Source organism: Motacilla alba, chromosome 13 (assembly GCF_015832195.1).
Source record: "Motacilla alba alba isolate MOTALB_02 chromosome 13, Motacilla_alba_V1.0_pri, whole genome shotgun sequence".
NCBI lineage: Eukaryota > Metazoa > Chordata > Aves > Passeriformes > Motacillidae > Motacilla > Motacilla alba.
Genome location: NC_052028.1, coordinates 11617155 through 11637290, shown reverse-complemented (window position 1 = coordinate 11637290; position 20136 = coordinate 11617155). Strand labels below are relative to the sequence as shown.

Here is a 20136-nt window from a genome sequence, read left to right as displayed (position 1 = left end):
ACAAAATGAAATCCGCTGCCTGCAAGCATGGGGACACTTTGTGTCCCCGTGCAAGGCAAAAGTGTGTAAATGTCCCTGGGGATTGGAGTGGCAGAAGGCAGAGAACATCGGGATTATCCCAAATCCCAGCATGGTGCAGTGGCCTCTGCCAGTCTGGGGATGGACTCCTCTCTGAGACCTGAGGGGGACCCTGCAGCAGGGTGTGCACGTGGCCCCACCTCTGCCATGGGGTTTGTCACTGCTGACGTGACAAAGCACGGCCTGTTTTTTTCCCCCCTGTTTCAAAAACAAACAAAATAGGGAATTTGTTACGTTGTGGTCAGCTCAGAAAGGAGAAGCTCCCGAGAAGGGAGCGCTGGGGACAGTGCCCACGAGGAGAGGCACCCACTGCTTGAGAGGATCCTTCAGCAGCATCGGCTCCACGCTGGGGACACCACGGTCCTGGGGACATGGGTCCTGCTCTCCTCCTGCTGCTCACTGCAGCTGGCTTCTGGCATGGTGAGTACTCCCAAAGCCCCAGGTCACTCCAGGGGAGCTTTGGGATGCGGTGAGGTTTTCCTGGGTATCTGGTGTGAGTGCTCCACTCCTTCTCTGGTGGGGAGCCTTGGGGACTGTGCTGGAGCTGGACTGACAGACACGCAGCTCCTGGAGGTGGAGGGTGAAGCTGGGCTCCCAGTCATGTGTCCCAAAAGGCTGGTTTGGGCTGGGATGGTCCCTGTTTGCTGCTGCATAAAGTGGACACTGCTGTGAGCAGGTTCAAGGATCCTTGGCATGGCTGGGCAGAAGGTGTGTGCTGCAGGGAAGAGACACCAGCGCTGGAATCCAGTGCAGACTTGGCTGCAGCAGCTTTCTGAAGGTCATCCAGAGCTGGCTGCAATTAGAGAGGGAGGGCAGTGGTGGAAAGAGGGAAAGGTGGAAAGAGGGTGTGTTGCTGGTCTGTTGGCTCTGGAGCCAGAGCCTGGCTTGCTCTTGGCTGCCTGCAGCCCTGCCAAGCTAAGGCCAAGGAGAATGGAGAGGTGCATAGGAGAGCTGTGGGGAGATAGGAAAGGGAAACTTCCCACTCTTTGGGTCTGGACAAGGTTTAAGATGAAGGAATGGTTCAGCAGCAACTGTGTCCTGAGGGAAGGTCTTTCCGAAATAATACTTTGCTCAAATGGGGAAGGAGCTGGAGATACTTGGTCTGCAGGTGGAGGAGTTCAGCTGCTCTGGCACCTTCCAAAGCACCTCATGCCCAGCTGGACTGTCTGAGGATTGCTGGTTTCTGGTGGTGCTGGCACACACAGCGGGGTTTAGAGCCAGGGTGTGATGGAAACAACTCAGCCAGCCAAGAAGGGAATGGTGAACACGCCTGTTTTTTGAGGCCACAGAGATGGCCAAGAAGTGATTACCCACCAACCTCAAAGAAGAGTCACTAAGTCTGTTTTGAGGTTTACAACCAAAGAGGTGGAAACCAGCATTACTAATCTTGCATTTTGAAGTGCTGGGAACCTCTCAGGTCCTGTGTGGCACCCACCTTAATATTTCTTTTTAGCATGCTTGGGGACACAGTGAGACTGTGCTGTGAAGTCCTCCTTGGAAGGGGACAGCCTGTGGGGAAAGCATTTGCCATGTGACAGGCAGTGAATCCTTCCTGGGCCACTGCAGTGCTCATCTTTTCAGCCCAGGACATTTGTGTCCCTCTCACTTGTTTCGTTTCAAGTGACATTTGCAACATGCTGAGCATAATTTTCTAGGTCTGCTGTGCTGGGAACTGGGTTGTGAAGGCTTCAGGGTTTTTAATTTCTTGTGTTTTTTTACAATAATAGGGACTAGGCAGGTCTAATGCAGATCTGTGAGAGATCATAACAATAGCTTTTAGGATCTCCCCAAAGGTTCCTTGAGCCACTGGCCAGTGCCAGATCACCAGCTGTGACATCTTCATGAGGCACTGTCTGTCATGCCAGGCTGCAGGACACACATTTGTGTGGGTACCAGCACTGCTGGCCATTTGCAGCACAAAGCTGCACCAAGGTTCTACAAAGTAATAGCCTCCAGCTGGAGTCAGAGCCTGGCTTCCTTCTCCTGCCTCTGGGATTGCAAGGGCATCTTTTGTGAGTATGCAGGGCTGATGTGATTGTTGTGGTCTGGGCTCTTGCTGAAGGAGGGTAAGGGGCGCAGATCAAGCAGAGGAAATGTTTTAAACCTGATCATCTTGCATCTGTGTTCTTGGCCATCTTGAGATGTATTCCTGGGAGGTTTGTTTTCTGTGGTGGGTAACCTAAACCTCTGAGGTAGAAGCTTCAGGCAGAGCTGTGATGAGCACACTTTTATCCATCCTTGGTCCCCCAGATACTGTAGGTGACTCTGGGATCCTCAGAAATCAGACTTTTCCTTGCTATCATTGAGGGTGGGACAAAGGGAGCTCAGGTCTGGTATGGGTCCCTCTTAGGACTGGACCTTAGCCTAGTTACTCCCCAGAACTAACTCAAAATCCGGGTGGTTGGTTTCTGTGGTAAGGATCCAGGGCACTTCTGTCATCCCAGCCTTCACTTCTCCTTCCTCACCAAATGCTCAGCAGAGGAAAGCAGTGTTTTGGCTGGCATAGGAGAGGCAGGAGCAGAGTCTGCAGCTGTAAGGAGAGGTCATGGTTACACAACCCGTGTGGTAAAACCTCTGGCCAGCAGTTACTGGCAGGGCTGCGGAAGCTGCTGGAGAGCAGAACACAGACATCCTTGGGCTTCGTGCAAGATTGCACAGTGGTCAGCAGGGAGAGAGCCTCCCCCAGCAGCCCTGCTTCCCCATTCTGGAGAAGGACCCACTGCTCTGACTCATCCCCCAGCACACACCAAGGACTGGGTGCTGAGTGACCTTCACCTCGCCTTGTCCTGCAGTTGGTGTCTCTGTCTTGTCTGTCCTCACTCCACTTGTGTGGTGCTTACCGTGCTGATGGGAGTCTCTAGTGACAGCCTGAAGGGTTTTTCCTCACTGTTCTGGAGAGCACCTACCCAGAGCCTTTTCTGGCCCCAGCACCCTGTAACCTGGGGACAACAAAGATGCACAGTGAGATGACTCCTGTTCATTTTGTTTTCTTTCCTTGTCCTCCTGCAAAAAGAGTCATTTTCCCCACGAAATGGTGCCAAAGCCCTGGATGTGAATGGATAGCCAAAGCAGAGAGTAGGTGAGGGAAAAGGATCCAGTGACAAAGAGTAAAAGCAACAGAAATATCAAACTCCACTAGAAAGCACAGCTTAGCAAAAAGGGAGGAATGTTTTGCCTCAGATATGTGGAAAATGTAGCTTTGTAAATTATTCTGGGATAGGTTTTTCTCCACTCTGGGCTTCTCCTCTTTCCGCAGAAAGATAAAAGTATTTAAAAAAAAAAAAAAAAGGGGAACAGGGAGATATAATGTCAAATTTTCCATGCTCCAAAGATTCTTGTTCTCTGCTTCTCCCTACAGGGCCAGTGAGTTTAATCTAGGCCTTGTCTGAGCTTCCCCATGGCCACTGTGTCATTGACACACACCAGCAACGCCCTGCAGGGTCTTCTCAACCCTTTGTTGCATGGAGGGAGTCACCAGCCCAAGATTGCTGAAACGCTGCTCTTTGGGCTCTGGTGTGGGGGCTCTGGAGGGCACAGCCCTGAGCACAGCTGGTAGCCCAGGACACACAGCTGTACCCTGGGCATTGCTTTCCTCCCCTAAAGAGCTGTGATCAGGGGTGGATGAGGATGGGGGTGTGCTTCTGCTGGCTCTTACAGGGCCAGTGTCCATGGCAGGAGGATCACTGCCTGCAGAGCAATGAATAAAGTGCACAGCTCTCTTTATGCTTAGTATGATTTGAATGAGGGTGTGTGTCCCTTTAAGATGTGAGGTTGGGTTAGCGACTGGGAGGGAAAGCAGAAGTGGGAGAATAGCCCTGGATAGGGGCTGGAAGGGGGTGCAGAGCCCCCCAAGCACAGATAGCCATTTGCAATGTGTTTCCTGTCCTCCCTGAGGGTCTGGCGTGGGGTGGCTGCACCGCTTCTTCCCCAGCCCTGTGGCACTGATTCATCCTGCACTTCCCCTCACCCTAAATATAGGAGGTGACTCAAAGAACTCGCTGACAGGGCAAAACTGGGAAAAAATATTTCCCTCTGACACTAAGGCTGGAGTAGGACCCTGGTTCCCCTTTATTCAGCCAGCAGAGCAGGCATCTTCAAAGCAGAGATGCATCAGAACTCAGGCTGGCTGTGATGCTGGTGTGTGGTGTGAACAACTGCAGCTATGGGCTGTCATCAGCTCTTTAGCTTTTCCGTGCCTCAGTTTCCTCTCCCAAATAGGAATAATAATGCTGTGTCATTTAATAATGTTTTGTTGGTGTCTGTGAGGAGAATGCAGTGTGTGACTCCGTGATACACATGAGGAGGTGTCCTTCAAAATCCAGTACTTGGCAAAAAAAAGCCAGTCTTCCTGGATGATATGCACTGACCTGCTCTGCAGGAGCCTTCCAGGTCTGTTCTAGCTCATCTCAGCACCAATGCAACAAAGAGCCCCATGCACCAAACTTGGCTTAAACTCCACCAAATAATGCTATGGGCTAACCCAGTGCATGAGCAGCTCCAGCTCTGCCACAAAAGGAAAACTATTGTAAGAAGAGGCAAAAATCAGCAGGAACAATTGCCAAACTGGCATTTGCCCTAATCAGCTCCAGATGATTGTTTTTCCTGTCCCAGTTGTCTAAATGTTCAAATGGCAGAGAAGTGTGGAGGGTGGTGTTTCTTCCCTGAAATTCATTCCTTGGAGTATCAGGCCATATGTGGCTGGTGGGACAGAGAAGGGGTGGAGTGATGTGAGCCAAAAAGCCAGTCTGAATCCCAAGCTTAGCCTTTTCCTGATGCTGAGTGACTCCATTCTCAGCAGCGTGAACTCCAACGGAGAATATTTAGGGATCATTTTTGCATTCTCACTCTCTTTCCCTTGCAGGCTCAGCATCTCCAGTGATCAGCCCTGACCTCCCTGCTCTGGTTGTCAACACGGGTGATCCAGTCCTCTTGCACTGCTCAGGAGAGTCTGAAGTTGCATGGAATAGCAAAGAGGTTACATTCAGGAACCACACCACCAGCACCCTCAGTATTCCCAAGGCCACCTACAGGAACACAGGCACCTATAGCTGTGGTTATGTCAACAGCAGTGACAAGGGCATTGCAGCCATCCACCTGTTCGTGAGAGGTAACCCTGCTTCTCTCCTCCCACACCCAGTGGCAGAGCAGCCTCCTTCTTTGCAGGGAGCCACTGCACAGGGGCTTTCTGCTGTGCTGTGCTTGTGTGTGTGCCTGGGGGCAGTGCAGGCTCCTGGTGGAGCCACAGCCGTGGGAGTCCACACAAAATGGGGCCCATGGTTAAAGCACTGGGATAAAGTATAGAGCTACATCTCACATATATGTGGAACTCTCTCTCCTTCCGCTGTGGCTTCCCTTCCACAGTCTGTTGTAATGTAATGAAAAACAGTGTTGTAATGAACACTGAGAAAATCAGAGAACTGTATTGCCAGTACCTCAGATAAGGGAGAGAGTCACATGAATTACATCCTCACAACATGACCTGAACCCCAAATATTCTTTTATCCCAGAAGAAGCTATGCTGTGGTATCACTATCCCTTGACTTCACCCCTTCCCTTGTACCAGAAGTGCTGCCCTGAGCAGGGAAGCTGGAGGTCTCATGAGTAAAACTTTCACCACAGTGAAAAATTTAAGTAGTATGCATACATTTCAGCCTCTCTTATCCATGTACATTTGTGAGCTGGTTGCTGTGATCCCCTCAAAGGCCTTAGCTGGAGCTGGGTTTGTCATGTGAGTGTTTGGAGGCTGAGTCAGGCAGGCTGAGCAGGGCTGCCCCAGCGTCGAACTCCCACTGGGCAGCAGTGCTGGAGGCTTGCCCTTGCTGGAATGTGTTTCTCAGCTTCAGTGCATTTTCTGACCCCCTCTCACAAGCCTGTCCTGTCTCCTCTGCAGATCCTGATAACGTGTGGTACACGCCCTCTTTCCGGGTCCGGGGAATGAAAGGTGGGAATGTTGATTTCCCCTGTCTCATCACGGCCCCCGAGTACGGATCCAGTGTGACTCTGATAGTGGATGACGCCTCTCCTCTCCCACCTGGGACCAACTACTCCTTCAGGGCTGAGAGAGGAGTAACATTGTACAATGTGCAAAGCAAGCATAAGGGCTTTTACCGATGCCAAGCACAGATAAATGGAAAAATAAAGGATTCATCAAGAATAAAACTGGTTGTGGAAGAAGGTAAAGAGCAGGGGTTGTTGCTGTCCTAAGGGCCACAAATAGCTAAGCTGGGCTCAGTAGATAGTTAAGGAAAAGCTCCTTGCCTGTGGCAGGAAAGACCTTCTGAACCTGCAGTTTCTAAAGGTTATTTAATGGAGGCCAAATTCCATCAGCCTCTGGCAAATTGGTTCCTTCAGATGGGTTTGCTTGGGTTCAGCAGTCTTCAGATCTTTGCAGGCACTGTCACAGACCAGAGAAAAATGTCCACCAATCTCTCCAGTGTTCTGCAAGTCCTCGGGCCCCACTGCTCCATCTGTAACCATGGCAAAAGCTTCTCCTTCCCTTTCAACCTACAGTCCTGACTGCTGTGCTCTCCCCCCGTACTGCTTCCCACAGACACGTGCTCAAAAGGGAGCGGTGATCTCTGGGGAAGGGGAAGGGGAAGGTGGGGGGTAAAGAGGCTAAAGAGGATGGAAAGAAGGAGGTAGAATCATAGAACAGAGTCATAAAATAGCTTGAGTGGGAAGAGGCCTTGGAAATCATCAAGGGCAAGCTCACTGCCACAGGCAGGGATGCTACCTGCTGGATCAGGTTGTTCAAGCCCCACCTAACCTGGCCTTGAACACTTCAGGATGGGGCATCCACAACTTCCCTGGGCAACCTGTGCCTCACCACCCAAGGTAGCCAGGTCCTGGGGAGTCTCCAGAGCACATGGGCTCACTGGACAAGCTGACATGGATCTTTCCCTGCTTGCCTTTGTGCAGCACTGGAGAAGCCGGTGTCAGTGGTGATGGACCCTGCAGACCACGTGCGAATCGTGGGAGAACCTTTCCAAGTCACCTGCAGAGTGATTGCTCCTTCCTACAAGTATGACATCAGATGGGAGACAGCAGCAAAGACAGTAAGCTGGGGCTGGGGCTTTCCTGGAAAATGGGGCACACAGGGTGGTAAGAACTGCCAGACCCACAGCAAAGTCTTGAACTACCCAACCGAAGCAGCTAGTCAAGCTGTAGAAATTTGAATATCCTTTCTTTGGGATGACACAGGATTAAGAAACACCTGTCTGTTATCAGAACAGTTCTGAGAGAGAGGAGAATGGAGAATGTGTTGTTTTAGCTGAGTTTATTGGACAGGAGCCACAGTACCTACTAAAGCAACATTTCTCCACCCAGCCCTGCCAGGGCTTATAAAGCAGCAAACATTTCAGGACAGAGTTCTCCAGAGAAAAAATATGTCTGAAGAAAAGGCATCTATGATGCTGATATCTAACTGCTGTATGGTTAGATGAGGTTTGCTAAGAAGTCCTTATTATAACTGATGCCTTTATTAAGGAGATGAAACAACACACAAGGTATGGTATGTTTGGATCACAGAGCGAAAGGCCAGGTTGCAGTCAGAAGGCTGACAATAGCTATAACCTAACTGCTGTGGAATATCTGCCCTGGATGCTCGGGGTTAATGTGTCTCTGGGTCTCCACACAGGTTGCTCTCAGGGATGAGCTCTCTAGCCCAGAGCAGGCAAGATGTGTTTGCTCTGCCCTCCCAATGTGTGCTGTTCCCTGTTCTCTGCCTGACAGGTCATGAGAACTAAAAAGGCTGACTTTGAAAATGGTAACTACTTCATCAATGACACCCTGTCCATTGCAGCTGTGACCATGGAAGACAGTGGGAAGTACATCTGTATAGCTAACAATTCAGTAGGATTCAGGAATGCCTCAACAATGCTTCAGGTAGTAGGTGAGTCCTTCCCCAAAACCCTAGTAGGGCTGAATCATGTGTAGCCTTGAGTATTTGCTGCTTCTGCCTCCATTCTCTTCCTAAATTTGTTGTTGAAAACATAATTTTCACTTGTGCCTGAGGGCTTACATGAGAACTAGGAAAGGACCTGGTGTTCTCTTTGTATCTTGAGGGGTTAGAGGACATGTTTTGGGCTCTGGATGAAAAATTGGAGTGCTCCTCTCAGTCTCTGCACATTTATAAACAGCTTTGAAACAGTAAAAAGGGCAAGGTTGTGCTGGAAGACCAGGAAAGGCTGGTTAGAAGGAAGGATGAGCCACATGAGCAGAATATGGATCTGGTCTCTTCCAGCCACAAATCCAGACAAGGGGATTCAGGTCTATTATACACTTGTTTCTATCTCAAGTTGGAAAATTCATCCTTACAGTTCACAGGCTGGAGTTTGCTGATGGTCCAAAGCTGCTGCATACCACAGCTCAGAAAGCAGGCTCAGTCTGAGTTATCTCCTGGTGAGAAGCCAGGATTTTAGCTAAAGGGCCTGTCTTTTCTGAACAATTAGGAGATACTGTTTTAGCTTTGTCACTTAGGATACAGCATGTACAGCTTCTTTCCTCAGAGACTTCACTAAGATTTTCTAGCTCTCCTCAGGCAGCATAATCCAAGGTGCCATGACAAAGAAATAATTTAAGAGTACTCCTTTGGGAACATAACCTGAGCAATGTTTCATTCCCTCCTGCAGTCTCCCAGCTGAGGCTGCTCTTTCCAATAGTGATCCATTTATGGAGCTGGTGTAAGGTTATTCCAGGTCTCTGGACATGCCTGCTGACAGTCATGCTCTCCTCCACCCTGCAGAGAGAGGTTACGTGCACCTGATCCCAAGGCAAGCCACCAGCCTGGAGGTTGCTCTGGGAGAGAGTGTGGAGCTTCAGGTTCACATTAAGGCTTACCCAAAACTTCTCCAGTGGGCCTGGGAACACAGGAATCCCTTGAAGCACTCTAAAACCACCACATTCAAGGGCGAAATGATCTCTGGAAACAACTGGTATGTGCTCTTTGTCTTCTACACTACTATGGCATGTTTCCAAGAGAGCTTTCCTTGAAACAGGCAGGCCCCATTCTACAGAAAACTCTCTGCTTTTAAAGAGGGAAACTGTTCTGCATTTCTGTTTTCTCTTTCCAGAATTATTAGCAAACCACAGTACGATCAGGTCAAGGAAGACACCACCCTTCTCCAAACTGGTGGCCTTCTCTTTAGAAAGCCTTGTGGGAGTCAGTATCATGTTTGTGATCTGCTTGTTCAATTCTGCACTCTCCTTGCCAGAAGAAAGTGCAGGAGTGGATGAACAGTACAAAAAGCTTAATTCCCTCACTGGTCCTTGGACCCATCCCCTGCTCTGAGGCTGAAAGAGTGTGCACTGAGAGAGGCACTGAGACCCCCATGTCACAAACATTGTTATGTGAATATGATCTAACAGAGGGTACAGCTCTTCCAAAGCTTACAGCCAACTGAGACCAAGGGGAGATGAAAAGAAAAATCACTCAATTTGTTGGGGTTTTGGGCAATTCCCCTTTCATTTTCTTAGAAACAAAAAACAATGCACAAGAGGAACTGTGCCCCTTGGCAAAAATTATGGCTTTAGGGTGAGCTCTTTCTTGCACTGGGGGCAGAGGGGAGTGGGCACTACGGAGCACGGCTTCATGGAGAAACTCATTCTGCCAAAGGCAGCAGGACCAGCATCCCCTGACCCTTGAAAGGCAGTGATTTAGATGTTCAATTATTTCTGAGCGTTCACCCACGTGTAGCCTTTCAGAAGTGCTGAAGTGCACTTGGTGACAAAAAGGTACTTACCCTAAGGAAGATCAGTTCCTCCCTGCTTCCCCCAAAGAAGCAGCTGGCAGGCTCCCTGATGGGCTGGGATTAGTGCTGGAAGTGTTCACTGCTCCAGAGTGCAGGAAGCAGCAGCATCTCACTGAGCAAGGCCTGTGTGCTCCTCACAGCATTTCTCTCTGTGAGCAGGTACAGCAACACACTCTCCCTGAACCGCCTGAAGGAGGGAGAGGGAGGGTTCTACACATTCCACGCCTTCCACAGTGTGACCAATGAATCAGTCACCTTCAGCATCTCTCTGAAATGTAAGTGCTTGTCCATTCTTTCACCCTGCTTGCCCCTGGGACTGCTTCCCAGTTGGAAAAAATATTTGGTTGGGGTATCAGGCTGCTTCCAGCTCAGCACCCACAGGACACACAGACCCAGCCCAAACCTGCCTGTGTGTAGCACAGGGGTTCCTTCTGGTTTATTGTTGCATGCATGGAAAGGAAACCAGAGCTTGGGGGATGTGCTCTTCCTCTGGTCACAGCATTCACTGGTTTTGTGGCTTCCCCAACAGCTTCTCCAAGGGTCTGCAAAATCAAGGTGCCATCTGATGACTCCAGCCTCCTTCAGTGCGTGGCCATCGGGTACCCTGCCCCACGCATCGAGTGGTACCAGTGCCCCGTCCACTCCGACAGGTGAGAGCTGCCCAGGGGCCTGAGCACCTCCAAGCTGCGCCCCTGCCCCTGCCTGGCATTCACTGCCAGCTCCACGTGGGCTCCTGGGCAGGCAATGCAGCACAGCCTGCCCTCCAACAGCATTGCTCTGCTGGAACAGGAGGTTCTTGGGGCCTGAGAAGAGGGGGCACTTTCTATTCCTAAAGTCCTGATCCTGAAGAGATTGTCCACCTGTGATTCATGTTCTCCCCATGCTTTTCCAAGGAACATATGGGTCCTTCGGAGAGGTGCCCTGGTGTGTGTTGCTGTAGAGGTACATCCTGGCTGGCCCAGTCATCTTTTTGGGACTTCCACAGGTCTGAGGCTCTGCAGAGCATGGGTTTACTGAGCTACAGAGTCATGGGAAGCAACTGCAGCTGCCTGGACAGGGCTGTTGTGTCTCAGGACCAGCCCCACTGAAGGGACTGATGGCAGAACACATGAAGTGTTACTTATGAGTGCTGAGCCACAGAAAGGCACTCATGGCTCTGTCTATACAGGACTGTGGTGTTCAGGGAAAGATCTTTAACTAGGCATACAGTAACACATCTCACAGAGCTGCAAGCCTAATTCTCTGTGTCTCCTCTCTAGTCTGGCACAGGCTCCCCCTCAGCTGTGAGCTGCTGTGCAGAGCAGCACTCACTGTCCCCTCTTGCCATGCCTGCAGGTACAGCGAGGACTACAGACTGCTGCGCAACGACTCCAGACCCCAGGTGCTGAATGTGTTGCCCTTCCAAGAGGTGGAGGTGGAGAGCATCATCCTCTTCGAGGAGCTGGGGGACAATTTCACCTTCTGCTGTGTGGCCATTAACGGGGAAGGAAACGCCTCTGACATGTTTCACTCCCTCACCATCACCAGTAAGACACAAACCATCAGCTTGGCAGAGTGGGGGAGGGTCTGGGGGCTTTGAGATTACATCCTTTATGTATATCCCCACTGTCTTGCAAGAGAGCTGGAGCAGATTCCACAAGTCCTTCACCCTCATGGGTGTGAGGCTTTGGCATTTTACTGTCCTGAGAGGCATGTAGGTATTTCTGGCTGGGTTGTAGCCTGGAGCCAAAGGCTGAGACACACCATGAGCATCTTGTAACTGCAGGACTCAGCTCCAGGGCATGGTGCATCCAGCAGCTTCTCAGCCCACAAAAATACAGGGGCTGTTCTTGCTGCACAGATCTTGGTCCCCAGTCTGTCTGACCTGCATCTGGTGCTGTTTGTGTGGAAGGAGGAGGATGTGTGTATGAGGATTGCTGCCTAGAGTTTGGCATCAAGACCTTCCCTCAGCTCCCAGCAGCTCCCAAAAGGGTGTACTGAGGGCAGTGCTGGGGTGTGTGGCACACACAGGAATCCAAAGTGAATAGCTGGGCAAAATGCTCCCAGAGTTGGGATTAAAATAAGAGTGTTTACTCATTCTCCTTTTTTTTCCTCTTCCAGGGAGTGTCGTGGCCCTTCCAAACAAGCTCTTCAGCCCTGTTCTCTCCACCTGCATAGGTGCATTGGTGCTGCTGCTCCTCCTACTCCTCTTCCTGCTCTACAAGTACAACCAGGTCAGATTCCCTGTTCAGGGCAAGGGCTGTGAGGGCTGCCCAGCCTCAGGGGCCACACAGCCTCTGCTGGCAGCCAGGCCAGGCACCATTCAGCTTGGAGGTACCAGGCAAGCTGCCTCCTTCACCTCCCCTGCCTCCCAGATTCCATCTGGAGTTTCCTGCTGCAGGGCAAAGCTGCTGCACCCAACCCAGTGTGTTAAAACTTCCCTGCCCTGGTCCTTCAGCCTTGTAGCCCACAGGTCGGGGTGGTTATTGTTTGGTGTCAGACAAAGATGCTCACTTGGTGCTGTCAGTTGCAGCTGGTTTTGCTCTGGTCCCCACAAATCCATGGACTGAATTTAGGGAGAAAAAAAAAATTAGCTTGCAGTTTGCATCTACTTTTTATTTTGCTCACTGCTTTATAAAAAACTGTTTTTAGGGAGAAACAGGATGGTGTTAGAAGTTTGTTTCCAGGAAGACTTGGTCACTATTTTTATATAAGAACTTGCCCCATTTTCTCTGTAAGGCTCATTTCCAGCATTTGGATTCCTTCTCTGTTTTTTCCACAAACTGAACCAATCAGTACCACCTCTGCTCTATCAGTGGGTGAAAATCTCCTGTTTTTCATCTCTCCTTTTTGGCTCCCTTCCTTTGACAGCCTATCAAGGCTGAAGATTTTGCAGCAAAGTTCTGGTGCTGGTTGTCAGAAGATCCATCAGAGCCCTCTCTCAGACAAGCACCTACAGCTTAGCAGGCAGAGCTGCCTTTGGACAGTGGTCCAGAGACAGAGAAAGATGGATCAATGTGTAAGCACAGAGCTGAAAGAAATAGCTTTTTGGAAGGGCTTGCAAGCCCAAGAGAAGCAGGACATGTCTATAAATAACATGGTTACCTATCTCAGACAAGTACCAGCCTTCTCTGCTCAAGGACTCCAGCCCTGCTTCTCTGCCTTGCCTGGTTACTTCTGCCATGACATTCTTGGAAAAGAGAAATTCTTACTTCTCTTTCTCCTTTTTTATTTTACTCCTGTAAGGGAAGTGGGGGTGAGCCAGCTCCACTGTTCTGCTGTGCTCAGCAACCAGGGGTCCAAGGAAGGAGACACAGTGGGGACATCTCCTTCCAGCACCAGCTGGGCACTGTCAGCCACCACTCTGGTGGGACATGCTGGATCTCCCAGCTCTGCCATCCCAAATGATGGCAACAGGCTGCTTCCAGTGGCAAGAGAGCCTCCCTCAGTCAGAGGTGATGACCTGGGGGGACTCCATAACTGCAAAGAGTCCAGGCTGTCCAGAAAAAGCCTCTCTCACTCAGTCCAGATTCAGAAGATATTTGATGGGCTGAAATCTGTATCTTCCCTCTGCACCTGCAGAGTGAGTTTGAGGGGATGCTGGGGCTGGGGAAACACTGAGTAACTGGGGCTCTTCCTTGCAGAAACCCAAGTACCAGGTGAGGTGGAAGATCATTGAGGCCTGTGAGGGCAATAATTACATCTTCATCGATCCCACTCAGCTGCCATACAATGAAAAATGGGAGTTTCCAAGGAACAACCTCCAGTTTGGTAAGAAGCCTTCCCTGCTGCTTGCCTGGTGGCATGAAGCCCATCAGAGAGCTGAAATGCTTTAAGAGTCAGAGCCTAAGCTCTAGGTGATATCCAAAGCTGCATCCAGACATTCCAGCAGCATCCTTAACCAGGCCCCGCTGCTCTCTGCCACACAGGGTAGCAAGTGGTAGGGTGTAGCCTGCCTCCCTCCTCCTTTGCTCCAAGGAAGGCTGCAGGGGTCATGTCCCTCCTCTTGCATGTGGGGTCATTCCTAAGGCACACACTTGGTAAGGCAAAGTTTGGAGATGGCCTCTTTCACACCATCTTTGCTCACAGTAGAGCTCCCCACAGATGTTTGCCAGCTCCTGACTAAGGGATGTGTCATCTTGTGTGAGCCCAGCAGGCATCCCCATCCACCAGACATCCTCTTCAAGGCTGTGTGCAGGACAGCTGCTCAATCTTTCTCTGTCAAATGTCTTAAAAGTACATTTTTTTCTCTCCGCAGGAAAAACTCTTGGAGCAGGAGCCTTTGGAAAAGTGGTAGAAGCCACAGCTTTTGGGCTGGGCAAAGAAGATTCGGCGCTCAAAGTGGCCGTGAAGATGCTAAAGTGTGAGCATAGAGCAACTTGCAAGGGCTGAAATCCTCCAAGCTCCTCTGGGCAGGATGTAGTGTGTGTTCACCGCATGTTGGTGCTCACTGGCTGCAACAGCTACTTGTTAAAGTTGTTTCTGTGCCAAGTACCAGATGCTGGAATCACACCACTGCCTTTTTTGTGGACAGGGGAGGCCAGAGGCACAGTTAGAGGACATAGTTTTCACTCCAAGTGTGTTTCCTCCTTTTGTTCCATAACTCTGTCTACACCTTTTTCTGTCCTCTCCCTTAATCTCCCCCTTGTCCCTCCCTCACTCCTTCACACAGTCCTTCTCTCACCCCACAGCATCAGCAGACAGGGATGAGCAGGAGGCTCTCATGTCTGAGCTGAAGATCATGAGTCACTTGGGACACCACGAGAACATTGTTAACCTGCTGGGAGCATGCACCTGTGGAGGTAGGATCCCCCAGCCCTGCTGCCCCCACAGACCCCTGACAGGGCCCCTCCTCTGAGGCACGGTGTGAGCTGATGAGCTGTGTGGATTCTGCTGCCCTCCCAGGAAAGCAATCCTCAGGGCAGGTCACAGTAACGGCATTCCCTAAGGAACCCTCTCTGCTGCTCTCCCAGGCCCAATCCTTGTCATCACCGAGTACTGTCGCTATGGAGATCTGCTGAACTTCCTGAGGAAGAAGACTGAATCCATAATTATCCAGGATTCTGCCCTGGACACCTCTTTAGACAGTGCTGCTGATTACAAAAACATTGAGCTAGAGAAAAAATACATCCGCAGGTAGGAGCAGAGCTCGGGTGGCTGCAGGGCTGAGCAAGGCAGGGCTGAGCATTGCAGGGCTGGGTCCTCACTGGGAGAACTGTGAAGAGCATTGTGCTGGGGAGAGAGCAAGGTCAAAGGTCTGGAGACAGGCAGGATACCACGATGTAAAAGCCACTGGTGTTGCATGTGTTCAGACCTGGTTATAATTCCGAGTTTTTCAAGAACTTTGACTGCAGTCATTGAATATCCCACAATAAATGCAGGGTTCAGCCCTCTTTGTCCTTCCACAATTCAGAAATAAAACCTTTTGGCTTCCTGCACTATTGGGCTCGTGCATTTGGTAGGATGGAGCTGACTGCTCCCCATCACCCTTAAGAAAGGGGAACCCACTGCCCCATAACACAGAGGGCTCAGGTCCCCTCTCTGAATCAACTTCTAGTTTGCCTTTGCCCTCAAGCCCCTAAGTCACCTTCTGCAGGCAGGCATGTGGTGTCTCCTCTCGGTGGGTATGGAGCAGGGCAGAAGGTACTGCTGGAGGGTTCTAACAGCCTGCCCCCCTCTCTGTTGCTTCTTACTCAGTGACAGTGGTTTTTCAAGCCAGGGTTTGGAAACATATGTTGAAATGAGGCCTGTGTCGTCATCATCATCTTCAGCAGCATCAGATTCTGCGCAAGTCAGGGGTGAGTCAAAGGCTCATTTCTGTGATTTGTGATTTCTTTCTTTTGGCCATCCTGTCTGGTTTAGCTCTGGGAACTGCAACATGCCAAAGTCTGTGTTACTCACCAGCTTTGCAGCAAATCTAAATCTCTGCTTTGAATTTCAGGGAGAAGCTTGGAGGAAGATGAAGCCAGGGAGGACCTCCGTCCCCTCAATCTCTCTGACCTGCTACAGTTCTCCAGCCAGGTGGCCCAGGGCATGGCATTCCTGGCATCAAAGAACGTGAGTGCCAAGAGGAACACTGCCCCAGCACACCGAGTGGGAAACACCAGTCCAGCCAAGCAGGAGCCACCCATCCTGGCTGCAGAAGGCTTGGGATGTCTTTGGGTGGGGTAGCCAAGCTCAAGCAAGCTGCTGCTGGCCATGGGCCTCTCTGCTCTGTCTGTTGGGTTCAGGCAGGCTAGGCCCTGGTGTCTGGTGTTCCCTCCAGAGCCTTTGCAGGGGAGGGCAGTGTTACAGGGGGAACCCAGGGCTGTGCATCATGCTGGTCTCAACATTTTCTCCCCTGCTTTTACCCGAGGTCAAGAGCTTTGTTGTGAAGCTTTCTCACTTTGGCAGCGTCCCTGCTGCCCCAGGGACAAGGAACTGAAAGTGGCTGTTGAGCTGACTGCCAGAGCTGGCTCAGAGTGTGACAGTCACCCTGTGACTCTTTCAGGGATGAGGACAGTGTCAACAGCCCCTGGTTCTGACCCTCCCCTTGTGGGGAAGATGACAGCCCCATGAGTGATTGAAGAAGAGAGTATGATATGTCACAGTGTCTAAACACTGCAAATGAAGTGCTTGAAAGAGAGCTACAGACATGGAGTTTGTAGATGACCTGGTGCCTCAGACAGGGGCTCTTCAAGCAGTACATGTTTCCCTTGCCCCTATAAGCATGTTTCGGTGGCAGGCCTAGGCTGTAGGGAATTTTTTGGGACTGCTGCGGGCCAGTGACTGGGTCTCAGTTGTGGTCTCTTCTCCCCAGTGCATCCACCGTGACCTCGCAGCCAGGAATGTGCTCATATCAGACGGACGAGTAGCCAAGATCTGTGACTTTGGCCTGGCCCGGGATATCATGAATGACTCCAACTATGTTGTAAAAGGCAATGTAAGTAATGAAAATGGGCACAAGAGAGGGTACAAGGGTAGGAGGGGCTGGAAAGGACAGACAGGGTGTAGCATAAGCTGCCAGCTTGTCCCAGTCTGCAGGACTCTCTGCTCTTCCAGGCCCGCCTGCCCGTGAAATGGATGGCCCCAGAGAGCATCTTTGACTGCATTTACACAGTGCAGAGCGATGTGTGGTCTTACGGCATCCTGCTCTGGGAGATCTTCTCCCTTGGTAAGAAAGAAGCGAGCTTGCAAACCTCTTCTGTTTTCTGTGGCTCACTACTGCCCTAAGGTATCTGCAGAAAAATTTCCAAGAAAGGAGGAAGGTTGACAAAAATTTAGGTTTATCAGGGCTGTAAAACTCTGTGTTATGTTTCCAGAGGGACCATTCAAAACAAAGAATACCACATCATTTCCTCTAACTCAGACCTCCCTGGTGATGCTCCAGGCTGCCTCTTCCCACCCCTCAAGGCTGGAGTGTTGAACACTGTGGTCTGAGAGCCACCTCTGCTCCTTTTACTGTCACAGGGAAGAGCCCCTATCCCGGCATGGTGGTGAACAGCAAGTTCTACAGCATGGTGAAGCAGGGATACCAGATGGCCAGGCCTGACTTCGCTCCCTTGGAAATGTGAGTGGATGCACTGAGATTCACAGAGCAGCAACAGGGGGTTGGCAACAGCCAGGGCCGTGGCACAGGGACCTTGGCCACAGCTCTGCCTGCTGCTCCCAGCTGTCTGCCTTGAGGTTAAGGATGGATGCTACCAGGTTGCTCCTTGCTCCTGTAGGAAAACAAGGCCTGGGGGAGTCTATCCAGCATCTCCTGTTTAGGGACAGGGGATGAGAACACTCACATTACATGTCTACATTCCTGAACTTGCTGGGGTTTTCTTTTTTTAGTTAGCTTCTTTTGACTCTATGATTATGAGAAGACAAGCCTGAGTAGGCTCCAGGAGGTAATGAGTGTAAGCCTGAAGTCTTGATGGCATAGAGCTTCTTGTTGATTAGTCTGCTCCATCCACTCCAGTGCTCACCATTCCCTGGAGCACTGCACACACCATGGGTTTTTGGGAAGACAACAGACTGCTCAGTTCTGTGTCCCTGACATACAGAGTGCTGCAGGGAAGAGCCTGGGGTTGCAGACCCCTCCAGCAGCAACCTCCCTGTCCCTGTCTGGCCCTGCAGGTACAGCATCATGCAGGCGTGCTGGAGCCTGGAGCCCACACGGAGACCCACCTTTGACCAGATTGGCTGCTTCATCCAGAAAGAGCTGGAGGTGCATAAGGAGCAGGTGAGGACCTCTGGAGAGAAGGGGGAGGATGTCTTTCCCCCTATATGAACACAGCTTCTGGACACGTTTTCTGTGATCTCCCTTACCATAAGCTGATGGGAGCAGTGTAGCGTTGGTGGGAAGTGCAGACACACATCCAGCTGAAGGGTTAAGTCACTCCCCACCACAGCCAAAGAGGGCTGGACAGGAAGCACAGCTTCTAGGCAGAAACCTCAATGTGACAGGCATTCCTACACTACCAGCACAGCACCCTGCCCCAGTCCCCTGGACCTGCTGTGCACTCTCAGGACTCGCTGTCCAGAGAAGCACAGGCACATGCCTGCCCTAGCTGTTAGCCATGCCCTGTGGGCACAGCAAAGGATGGTAATGTGGACAGAACACAGCCCCAGCTGGGCACCTGCATGGGAACAGGTGTCATACATCAAAGGGATCAAAACACACTCAGGGTGTTGTGTTTCTTCCTTTTCTTTCAAGGACTACACCAACCTCCCCTCCAGTGCAGAGGAAGACAGTGGCTGTGACACCTCGGGCTGCTGTGAGGAGTCCTGCGAGCAAGAGGAGAGTGGGCAGCCACTTCTCAAGGGCAACAACTACCAGTTCTGTTAGGTGGGACCTTCACCCTGGGGCTGACCCTGTGAGCTCCACAGAGCTCACCCTAGGACACAGACACCTTCTGCTTTGGCCTTCTCTGTGCTTTCTGAAGTGTGAGTGTTACGGACTCTCTCACCAAAACGAGAGTGAAGAAGAGACCTTGGGGTCCCCAAGTCTTATCTCACACATAGCATAGAGCTGTTAGGATGGTAACAGGCTCCATCTCTACAAGGTACACAGAGGTCCCCAACAGCTGCCTCCCCATGTCCCAGAGAAGGCTGTGGGAGTTTGGGTTTTGTGGTTTTTAAAAAAATACTACTCACAGCCAAGTAAGATATTTTCAAGTGTCACTCACATTACCGAATCCCTGTGTTTTATAAGCACATCTTGAAATATGTCTTGGCACTGGAACTACCCCACACACTCGCTTTGTTGATGGTTCTGCTCTCTTCCCTTTGTCAGTCTGGACATCACAGTGTGTTTAGAAATAGGTAAAGCTTCTACATAGCATTAAATATGCATTAACCCCTACACTTCCTTGTGCAATCCACCTCTCTGCAGCTGATGCTCCTGCAGGGAGTGTTTGGGAGAAGTGAGCCACAGAGCCAACCCCAGGGTTATGTGAACTTGTGCCTCACTAACAGGACAGAAGGACAGTTCTTTCTCAGGTAAAATACAGCAGAAAACAGTGCTCTTCCATGAGAGCACTGAACACAACCCCAATCCAGGAAAGAATGGCAGCTTAAAGAGGTCAAGAAATGATCAACATTCCTACAGAACTTCTGAGTTACTGAGCATGTAGCAATCACTGCCTTTGTCACTATTACAGACTTGTACTAAATTTCCTTAATGTACTTTTAATAGTACAGCTGAGGTGATTTTTTTCATAAGCTAGGGCCTAATACACTTCAACCTATTTCCCAGCCAGCTCTTGCTCAGGGTTACTACTGCCCTGGCCACCCAGTCCTGTGTACCTACCAGAAGCAGCTAAAGAACCTTCTCAGCTTCACCTGACTCGGTGGGTAAAGGATTTCTCTTCCAGGTACAGGGAAACTGCAACTGACAGGGCTCAGGGAAACTACAACTGCACTGCAGGTGGCCTTTGTCACACTCTGAGCAATTTCACTGTGGGCCATTTCTGATTCTATTAAACCTGGTTTTATGCTAACACCAAGTGATTCATTCCTCCTTACTAAATGAAAAGCTAATGTAACTCTGTCAGCATTATAAAAAAATAAAATATGTTTAACAAAATGAGTCTCTCCTAGGGCTCTAAGGACTGTTCTCAGAGGGGAACAGCTCAGAGCATGGGTGATGCACTGGCCTACCCATTCACCCTGCAAAGCTGTTCCTCAATACCAATTCTCAGAACCACTCATTCTTGTGTAACACAAAAACCTATTAAAAGCAAGGTTTTAAAGCTCTGAAGTAGTCCCTGTGCATGGATATAATGGAATGTAATTTGAGTTGTGATAATGGGACATGTGACAAGTCACCATGTGGCACATGGCAGCAGTCTCTGGGGCAAGT

The 20136-nt window shown here is 50.5% G+C and overlaps 1 protein-coding gene across 2 annotated transcripts; it reads left to right on the top strand.

Annotated features, from left to right (window-relative positions):
• The first annotated feature begins 300 nt into the window (after positions 1-300).
• CSF1R (colony stimulating factor 1 receptor) lies at positions 301-20034 on the top strand. Of its 2 annotated transcripts, none has more exons than XM_038150131.1 (21): positions 301-498; positions 4940-5185; positions 5969-6253; positions 6997-7133; positions 7810-7969; positions 8822-9011; positions 9987-10102; positions 10357-10477; positions 11163-11353; positions 11928-12040; positions 13451-13577; positions 14065-14169; positions 14498-14608; positions 14780-14942; positions 15522-15604; positions 15748-15863; positions 16606-16728; positions 16848-16959; positions 17256-17355; positions 17910-18015; positions 18490-20034. In XM_038150131.1, the coding sequence occupies exons 1-21, from the start codon at positions 450-452 to the stop codon at positions 18619-18621; spliced, it is 2886 nt and encodes a 961-aa protein (XP_038006059.1). In that variant the 5' UTR covers positions 301-449; the 3' UTR covers positions 18622-20034. The 2 variants fall into 2 exon arrangements, with proteins under 2 accessions (XP_038006059.1, XP_038006058.1); XM_038150130.1 differs by having other exon boundaries at positions 15504-15604.
• The last annotated feature ends 102 nt before the right edge of the window (positions 20035-20136 follow it).